Source organism: Vipera berus (genome assembly GCF_964194415.1).
Source record: "Vipera berus genome assembly, chromosome: 2".
NCBI classification, from domain to species: domain Eukaryota; kingdom Metazoa; phylum Chordata; class Lepidosauria; order Squamata; family Viperidae; genus Vipera; species Vipera berus.
The window spans coordinates 134,565,930-134,575,578 of record NC_138203.1 but is presented as its reverse complement, the minus strand read 5'-3'; the positions used below and the strand labels follow the sequence as shown (position 1 = coordinate 134,575,578).

General features: G+C 38.7%; 1 protein-coding gene across 1 annotated transcript in view; it reads left to right on the top strand.

Moving 5' to 3' along the window:
• Positions 1-1,365: 1,365 nt before the first annotated feature.
• Positions 1,366-9,649, top strand: part of ESPL1 (extra spindle pole bodies like 1, separase) — a gene marked incomplete at its 5' end in the record, with an annotated part of 45,517 nt that continues 37,233 nt past the window's right edge. Inside the window, one exon of the mRNA XM_081318964.1 lies at positions 1,366-1,591. Coding sequence (XP_081175090.1) covers positions 1,366-1,591 — 226 coding nt within the window. The remainder of the gene's footprint in view (positions 1,592-9,649) is intronic.

Here is a 9,649-nt window from a genome sequence, read left to right as displayed (position 1 = left end):
AAGGCCTAGCCATAGAGCTAGAAAAAAAATACAGAGAAACACATTCATCCACCCAGTCAAGTTGCTTTTCAGTGGTTTTAGCAGCACACAAGTCATGCTAACTGATTCAAAACGTCTAATATGCACAAGATCTTCAGCTAGGAAAGTACTTGTAAGGCTTCAAAACATCAGCAGCCCTTCTTCACTGACCAGCAGGAGCAGTGAGAAAATAATCTGTCCTGAATTTTGGTGCATGCTCAGTGTCTTTCAGAGCTAAATCTAACTCTATTGAAGTTAATTATTGAGTCAATTAACTTCTGGGCATTTTGATAAACACATATTAAATATTGGTGTAAAATACTTGGAAACCATTACTGTTAGTTAACTACTATGTCTGTTCAAACTCCAGACTGCTTGTCTCCAGAGTTGTTACTTGTGTTTTAAGCGGGAAGACTGCTTTAATTCTATTGGTTGCCGCCTAGCAGTGATCCGTATAAATAGAAGCTTAGCGGCACTTTGCACTCGCTTCTGTGTTAACTTAATAAACGTGTTACTGTTTTCACCAAACGCCTCGTCAATGTCTCACCAATCCCGAAACATAACAGTGGCGATGAAGGTGGGATGTGTTGCCAAGGAGGAGAGAGCCAGAAGTCATTAGGGGTAAGACCAGGCATGAGCGCCCTGGTAGTAACCACATTCCCCCCTCTGCCTGCCAGCAAGCCATGCTGGAGGCACCCACATCCTAAGGATCTGTCCCTAGGATCAACACAGAAGCCCTTAGCAGCACAAGGCATTGAGAGGTCAGCAACAGCTTACCATGGCCAAGGTTGGCAAGCTGTTGGAGTTTGACGTGTCGTATCCCGAGAGGTGGAGCTTGTACATTTCATGCGTTGAGAACTATCTGCAGGCTAACCAAGTTAGCAAAGATGGCTTAAAGGCCGCAACACCACTGTGCGTGTGTGGCCAGGCGACATTCGATATAGCTGAAAACCTAGTTGCTCCAGCTACACTAGAGTCGGTCGCCTACTCCAAGTTCAAGAAAAAGCTTAAGGAACATTTTGAGCCAAAGCTCTCCGTCACTGCATGGGGACATGCGTTTGAGCAAAGGGAGCAGAATTTATAGCCGCGTTATGACAGGCGTCCCGGCTCTGCAATTTCACAGACCTTGAAGAAAGACAGAGAGACCGTTTGGTATGCGGGTTGAGGAACACAGACCTTCAGCAGAAACTGTTTGCGAAGGAAACCCTGACATTCCAGGATGCCCTGAAAGAGGTAATGGCCAAAGAAGCTGCTGGGGGAGCCGTCAAAGCCTTACGGCTCTCCAAGAACACTCCCAGCCCAGAAACTGTCCACCATGAGGACGCCAAAAGAGCCGACAACCCTGACATGGACAGTGAGATTGACCGGCTGAGGAAGCTGCCAGAACGAGGGCAGCGGCCATCTGAGAAGGCAGTTCCCTTCACTCGATGTGTGGGCTGTGGAGGCAGTCACAGGCGTTCGGAGTGCAGGTTCTGTACAGCAATGTGCCTGGCATGTGGCAAACAAGGCCACATTGCTGCCATCTGTAACGGTCGCCAGAGGGACATTCAACAAGAAAAATTCCCCAGAAAAGGTACGGGGTGCTCAGGGCAGAACAGAGTTGGTTATTGCTCCAATAGAAGGAGTGTTTTTAGAACAGGTGTCCATCGCCCCCTTAAAGAAAAGGTTAGGCTTAAAGTCAAGCTTCAAGGAATTCCCTGCCACATGGAACTGGACACAGGGTCAGCCCTCTCCATAATTTCTTAAAGAACTTTTAACAACATTTGCAACTGCAGAGGCAAAAGAGTTACACTCAAGCCATCAAATCTGCTGTTAACGGACTTCCAAAATTCCCGCGTAGCAGTTAAGGGAGAAGCTATGCTCAAGGTTCAATTCAAAGAGTTTGAGGGTCCACTCGACTTTGTGGTAGTCAAAGGCCACTGCACAAGCCTCATCAGCTTAGACTGGTTCAATGCCCTGGGCATTCACATGACTGGCATTAACAGAACGCATGCAGCAGACCTGTCGGCAGTTTGCCAGAAATTTGCTGATGTTTTCAGCCCTAGCTTAGGCAAGTACAAGGGACCTCCAATTGTTCTCCACCTTGATCCAACCATAACCCCCATCAGGATCAAGCCTCGCAGAGTGCCTTTTGCCCTAAAACCAAAAATAGACACAGAGCTGGACAAGCTGGTGCAACAAGGCGTGTTGCAGCCAGTAGATAGCAGTGTGTGGGAGACACCCATGGTTACAACATTTAAAGTCAATGGGGAGGTGTGCATATGCGCGGATTACAAGTGCACTATAAACAGAGCACTTCAACAATATGCATATCCGGTGCCTGTAGTCAGCCATATTCTGGCGTCACTACATGAAGGTCATGTATTTGCCAAATTAGATTTGGCCCAAGCTTACCAACAACTGTCCGTGGATGATGCCACGGCAGAAGCTCAGACCATAGTCACCCACAGGGGAGCTTTCAGGGTAAGACACCTACAATTTGGGTTCAGTGTAGCTTTTCCAGAGTGTGGTGGAGTGCACACTAGAAAGCATTCCAGGGGTGTGCCCTTATTTAGATGATGTCCTCATAGCTGGGGAGTCAGTAGAAATATTGGGAGAACAGCTCAAAGCCATTCTTCAGCGTTTCCACAAAGCAGGGTTGAAACTGAAAAGGGAAAAATGCAAGATAAGGGTAGATTCAACCGAGTTCCTCTGTTTCCGCATAGATGCCACAGGCATTCACCCAGTGGAATCAAAGCTTAAAGCAATTCAGCAGGCTCCCAGTCCTAAGTCAAAGGGGAGCTTCAGGCATTCTTAGGGCTACTCAACTTTTATCATTCCTTCCTTCCACACAAGGCCGCAGTGGCAGAGCCATTACACAGGGTCTTGGACAAAAAGGCACAGTGGCAGTGGACGAGAGTCCACGAGGAAAGCTTCTTGGCAGTCAAATCACTGCTGACGTCTAACTCGGTGCTGACATATTTTAACAAAAATCTGCCTATCAGTATTGCTTGTGATGCATCTTCATACGGTGTAGGGGCCGTGTTGAACCATTTAATGGCTGATGGGAGGCAGACTCCCATCACTTATTACTCTAGGACTCTGTCTTCGGCGGAACGCAACTACGCCCAAATAGACAAAGAGAAATTTCATGACTACTTGTACGGCCACCATTTCATGGTCTTCATGGACCACAAGCCACTTCTAGGTTTGTTCACCACGAACAAACACCTCAGATTCTATCTCCACAGATGCTGAGGTGGTCTATCTTTCAGCTTATAATTACAGCCTGATTCACAAACTGGGCAAAGAAATGAGCCACACAGATAGCCTTAGCTGCCCCTGCCACACTCAGAGCCAGACCACGCTCCGGCTGCACGCATCCTGGCTATTCAGGATTTGCTGGAGTCTCCCCTTCATGCTGGGGATGTGGCTGCTGAGACAGCCTCCAACAAAATGCTAAGCTGCATTTTGAACTGGGTGTACACAGGATGGCCAGACATTAGTCCGGGGCCAAACTTCCAAAGTTTTTATGGGAGGAAAGATGAGCTTTCAGCTCATAAAGGCTGCATTCTTTGGGGGAGTCGTGAGTCACGTCATAGTCCCGAGCTCCTTAAGGCCCAGGGTTTTAGAGTCTCTGCATGAGGGATATCCAGGAATAGTCCGGAGGAAGGCACTCGCGAGAAGCTACCTGTGGTGGCCAGGGTTGAATATTGAGGCCCAGGTACACAGTTGCTACACTTGCCAGCAGTCCAGGCCAGAAATGCCTCATGCCCCAGTCCACTGATGGGAAACCACACAAGCCCTGTGGTCAAGAATCCACATCGATTTTGCAGGACCATTTCAGGGACAGCAGTTCCTCATTGTGGTGGACAGTCACTCTTAAGTGGTTAGAGGTTGCACCCGTCCCAACTATGACTACTGCCAGGACCACCGAGGAACTGTGCAGGATCTTTGCCATGCACAGGCTACCTGACGTGCTAGTCTCATACAATGGGGCTCAGTTTACTGCTGCAGAATTCCAGTCTTTTCTGAGGACTAACTTGATTAGGCACGCCACTTTGTCCCCCTTTCACCCGACCTCAAATGGCCAAGCAGAACGCATGGTCTGACTGACCAAAGAATCCTTAAAGAGGATCGTAACCGGAGACTGGCAGAACGGGCTGGCTGACTTTTTACTCTGCAACACACGACCCCCTGCACTTCCACGGGCAGAAGCCCAGCAGAACTTAGATGGGGATGGCACTTGATCACTAAGTTAGATCAGTTGCATCCAGACCGAGTTGCATCGGACTCAGCACAACCAAAACCACCATGAAGTTTGCAAGTTGGTGACTGGGTTTGGGCCCAGAATTATGGTTAAGGGGCACTGTGGGTGGTAGCTGTGGTTGCTAAGGTGTCAGGGCCACTCTCTTATGAAGTGGCTCAGGAAGACGGTCGAGTGCTCCGACGGCACATCAACCAACTGCATTGGAGGCTAGCGAACCAGTTGCTGGCCCAAGACTCTCGTGAAACCCTGACCCAGGGGCAGCATGACAGCGGCCCGTTAGCAGAGTCTGCATACTCCAACAAGACTCCCAGCAGAAGAAACAGGTGTGTGTGTGTGTCTGCGGTCAGCAATTTACCCCCACTCGCAGAGTCTATACCCACTGAGCCGAATTGGCAGATGGCTCTGATTTCCAGCTCAGTGGGAACTGTTCCACCAATGGACTTTTGGCTTGGGTCTATTGGAACAGACCAGCCAAAAAGACTCAGGGCGACCCAATGCAAACAGGTCGCAGAACACTGGTCTACCCAGCCTGGCAGGCGAGCTGGTAGACTGGGAACCTCCAGCAGTTCCGAGATGTTTGGAGCAGTCGAAAAGGCCACCAAAGTATTTGCAGGACTATGTTCAATACTTGAGACTGTGAACCATCTAGGAGGAAGGGGTGTTATGTATTGGTGTAAAATACTTGGAAACCATTATTGTTAGTTAACTATTGTGTCTGTTCAAACTCCAAAGTTGTTATTTGTGTTTTAAGCGGGAAGACTGCTTTAATTCTATTGGCCGCCGCCTAGCAGTGATCCATATAAATAGAAGCTTAGTGGCAGTTCACACTCGCTTCTGTGTTAACTTAATAAACGTGTTGCTGTTTTCACCAAACGCCTCGTCAATGTCTCACCGATCCCGAAACGTAACACATTAACCTCCCATTGTCCCATTAAGTGTGTTGTAACAGTACACTCAATACTCTCAGACTCCATTATGTCTCATTGTAGGAGAAAATGATGTTCATGTTTCATGAAAGAAGCTTTTTCCAAGCTTACCACGAGGAAGGTTGTTTTTCATTTTGTTAGAATTGGGATATTTTGAGACAATTCTGCTTATCTCAAAATGCTTCAGTCTCAAGCAATTGAAGTCTAAGCAGAGACTCAGTCACAACTGGAATTCTCTTTTCATTTGGGCAATGTAAATACCAACACTCAGTTACAGCTTTTCTTTGTTATGTTGTTACAATCAGTTATTGTATGAGTTGAGGAGGTAAAAGTTTGAAGGCGAGGGCCTGGTACAATCCTAAATTACTGATATAGGATGGATTGGATCTTTCCAATCTCGTTCTGTGGAAGAAATATTCCAAACCTGAGATGAACCAGGATCAGTTTCTGGGTTAGAGTTGATAACATTAATGTGCCCCTCCTAGTGAGGCTACTTTATTCACCAAAATCTTTCTGAAATCACATAATTCATTAGAACTTTGGAGAAACCATTACATGAGTTACAGTGTCCTTCACCTCCAAATAGAGAAGTATTGTGATGAAAGAAAAATCCCTCCTTTCCTTGACCCTTATGCACAAGTGTGCTGTTAACCTTACCGGAGGTAATGACTAAGTTTATATATATATAAACTTGGTTTATATATATGGTGGTTAGAATTCAGCCTTGCAGGCTAATTCTATCAACTGCCAGCAGTTTGATCCAGCTCAAGGTTGACTCAGCCTTCCATCCTTCCGAGGTTGGTAAAATGAGGACCCACATTGTTCGGGGCAATATGCTAACTGCTTAGAGAGGGCTGTAAAGCATTATGATGGGGTATATACGTCTAAGTGCTATTGCTATTAATGGGAATTAATGCAATTAATAAAGAAGCAGGTGTAGAAACAGAAACAGAAAAAGAACAGAAAAAGAAAAAGGAAAGGAAAAATAAAAGAAAAAGGAAAAAGTAATTAATAAGAAAAAAAGAAAAAATGAACCTTTTCTCTTTTTTCTTTTCATTTTTCTTTTCTTTTCCTTTTTATTATTTTTCTTTTAGCTTTTTCCATTTTTACTTTTCTTTTTTCTTTTTTCTTTCTTTTTCCTTTTCCTCTTTTCTATTACCTTTCCTTTTTTCCTTTTCCTTTTTCCCCTTTTTTCTATTAATTTTTTCTTTATCTTTTTCTTTCTTCCTTTTTCCTTTTTCCTATTTTCCCTTTTTTCTTTTCATTTCTTTTTCCTTTCTTTTTTCCTGTTTTTCTTTCTTTTTTATTTCATTTCATTTTTTTTCTTTTTTGTTTCGTTTTTCTTTTTAATTTGCCTTTTCTTTTTTCTTTTCCTTTCCTTTTCCTTATTTTCTTTTTTCTTCTTTCATTTGCTTTTTTCTTTTTCTTTTTTCTTTTTTCTTTTTCATTATTTTCTTTTTCGTTTTCTTTTTCCTATTTTTTCTTTTTCTTTTTTCTTTTTTCTTTTTTATATTTTCACTTTTTTCTCCTTTTTCATTAATTTCTTCTTTTTTCCTGTTCCTTCTTTCCCTTTTCCCTTTTTCTTTTTCCCTTTACACTTTTTCATTTCCTTTTTATTTTTATTTTTCTTTCATTTGCTTTTTGTTTGTTCTTTTTTCTTTCCTTTTTTCCTTTTCCATTTTTTCCTTTCCTTTTTTCTTTTTCCTTTTTCCCTTTTCCCTTTTTCTTCGTTTTCTTCTTTCTATTGATTTTGTTTTTTGCTTTTATTTTCGTTTCTCTTTCTTTTTTCTTTTTCTCTTCATTTTTTTCTTTTTTCTTTTTATTTTTTTGTTTATATTTTCACTTTTTTCTTTTTTTGTTTCTTTTTTCATTTTTCTTCCTTATTTCAGGTTTGGGTTTGGGTTTAGGGTTCGGGTTAGGTTTAGGGTTTAGGGTAAGGTTTAGGGTTTGAGTTCAGGGTTAGGGTTAGGGTTAGGGTTCTTAATTTCTTCTTTTTCTTTTTTCCTTTACCATTTGTTTTGTTTTCTTTCTTTTTTCTTTTTCTTCTTTTTCTTCTTCCTTTTCATTTTTGTTTCTTTCTCTTTCTCTTTACTTTTGCTTTTTGTTTTCCTCTTTTCTATTTTTCCTTTTCTTTTTCCTTTTTCCTTTCTCCTTTCATTTTTCTTTTTCCATTTTCCTTTTTCTTTTTTCTTTTTTCTTTTCCTTTCTTTTTCCTTTTTTACCTTTTTTCTTTTTATTTGCTTTCTTTTTTCTTTTTTCTTATTTTTTTTCTTTCTTTTCTTTTTCTATTTCCTTTCTTTTTTCTTTCTTTTTCATTTTCTTTTTCCATTTTTTAGTTTTTCCTATTAATTTTTACTTTTTTTACTTGTTTCCTTTCCTTTTTTCTTTTTTCTTTTTTTCCTTTCCTTTTTCTTTTTTTCGTTTTTCCATTTTTTGTTTTAGTTTTACCTTTTTTTCTTTTTCCCTTTTTTGCTTTTTCATTTTCTTTTTTCTTTTTTCTCTTCTTTTTCTTTTTTTCTTCTTTGGTTTCAGGTTCGGGTCTAGGGTTAGGGTTCAGGTTAAGGGTTACTGTTAGGGTTAGGGTTAGATATTAGGGGTTAGGGTAAGTGTGAGGGTTAGGGTTCTTAATTATCTTTCCTTTTTTGTTCTCCCTTTCTTTTTCTAATTCCTTTTTTCATTTTATATTTGTACGAATTTTTCCTTTTCCTTTTTTCTTTTTCCTTTTTTTCTTCTTCCCATTTTTCTTTTTTCATTTTCTGTTTTCTTTTTCCAATCCTTTTTTCTTCTTACTTTTTTCTTTTTTCTTACTTTTTTCTATTTTTCTTATTAATTTCTTCTTTTACTTTTAACTTTTTCCCATTTTTCTTTTTTCCTTTCTATTTCTTTTTCTATTTTCATTTTCTCGTTTTCTTTTAATTTTTTATATTTTTCCTGTTCTTTTTGCTTTTTCTTCTCCTTTTTCCTTTTTCCTTTTTTCCTTTTCCTTTTTCTTTTTTCTTGTCTTCATATTTTTGTTTTTTCTTTTTCTTATTAATTCCTTTTTCTTTTTCCTTTTTCTTTTTTCCTTTCTTCATCAATTTTTGTTTTTTTATTTGCTTTTTCTCTTTTCTCTTTTCCTTTTTTCCTTTTCTATTCTTTTTTCCTTTTCCTTTTCTTTTTCCTTTCCTTTTTTCTTTTCCATTTTCATTTTTCTATCTTCTTTTTCCCATTAAAGAAAAAAGTGAAAATATAAAGAAAAAAAGAAAGAAAAACAAGAAAGAAAAACAAAAAAGAGAAAAATAATAAGAAAATAATAAAAACAGAAAACAGAAAACAAAAGAATAATAGGAAAAAGAGAAAAGAAAAAATGAGATGAAAGGAAAAAGAAAAAGTGAAATAGAAAAAATAAAAAATATGAAAAGGGAAAGAAGGAAAAATGGAAAAAAAGAAAAAAGGAAAAGGAAAAATGAAAAAGAAGAAATTAAAGAAAAAGTAAAGGGGAAAGAAAAAAGAAATTAATAAGAAAAAAGAAAGAGGAAGAAAAAGGAATAGGAAAAACAAAAGAAAATGAAAAAAGAAAAAAGGGAAAAGAAAAAAAAGAAAAAAGGAAGAAAAAAGAAAAAGAATTAATAGAAATATAAAAGGAAATAAGGAAATAAGAAAAGAAAAAAGAAAAAGGGAAAGATAATTAAAAAAGGGAAAAAAGAAGAAATTAAGAACCCTCATCTTAACACTCACCCTAAAACCTAAACCCTAAACCCTAAACCCTAACCCTAACCTAAACCTGAAACCGAAGAAAAAAAGAAAAGAAAAAGAAATTTAAAAAGAAAATGAAAAAGCAAAAATAAAAAAAAATAAAAAGGGAAAAAAACCAGAAAAGGAAAGGAAAAAAGAAAAAAGAAACAGGAAAAAATAAAAAGTAAAAATTAATAGGAAAAACAAAACAAAAATAAAAAGAAGAGAAAAAAGAAAAAAGAAAGGTAAAAGAAATAAGGAAAAAGAAAGAAAAAAGGAAAAAGAAAAAAGAAAAGGAAGAAGCAAATAAAAGAAAAAAGGTAAAATAGGAAAAAGAAAGGAAAAGAAAAAAACAGAAAAGACAAAAGAAAAAGAATAAGAAGAAATTAATAATAAAAAAGAAAAATTGAAAATATAAAGAAAACAAGAAAACAAAAAAAAAGAAAAACCAAAGGGAAAATGGAAAAAAAGAAAAAAGGAAAAAATGAAACATGAAAGGAAAAGGAAAAAGGAAAAATAGAAAAGAGGAAAACAAAAAGCAAAAGAAAAGAGAAAGAGAAAGAAATGAAAATGAAAAGAAAGAAGAAAAAGAAGAAAAAGGAAAAAACAGAAAAAGGAAAGGAAAACAATGGTAAAGGAAAAAAGAAAAAGAAAAAAGAAGAAATTAAGAACCATCACCCTAGCCCTAACCCTAAACCCTAACCCTAATCCTAACCCTAAACCCGAAAAACTAACCCCAACC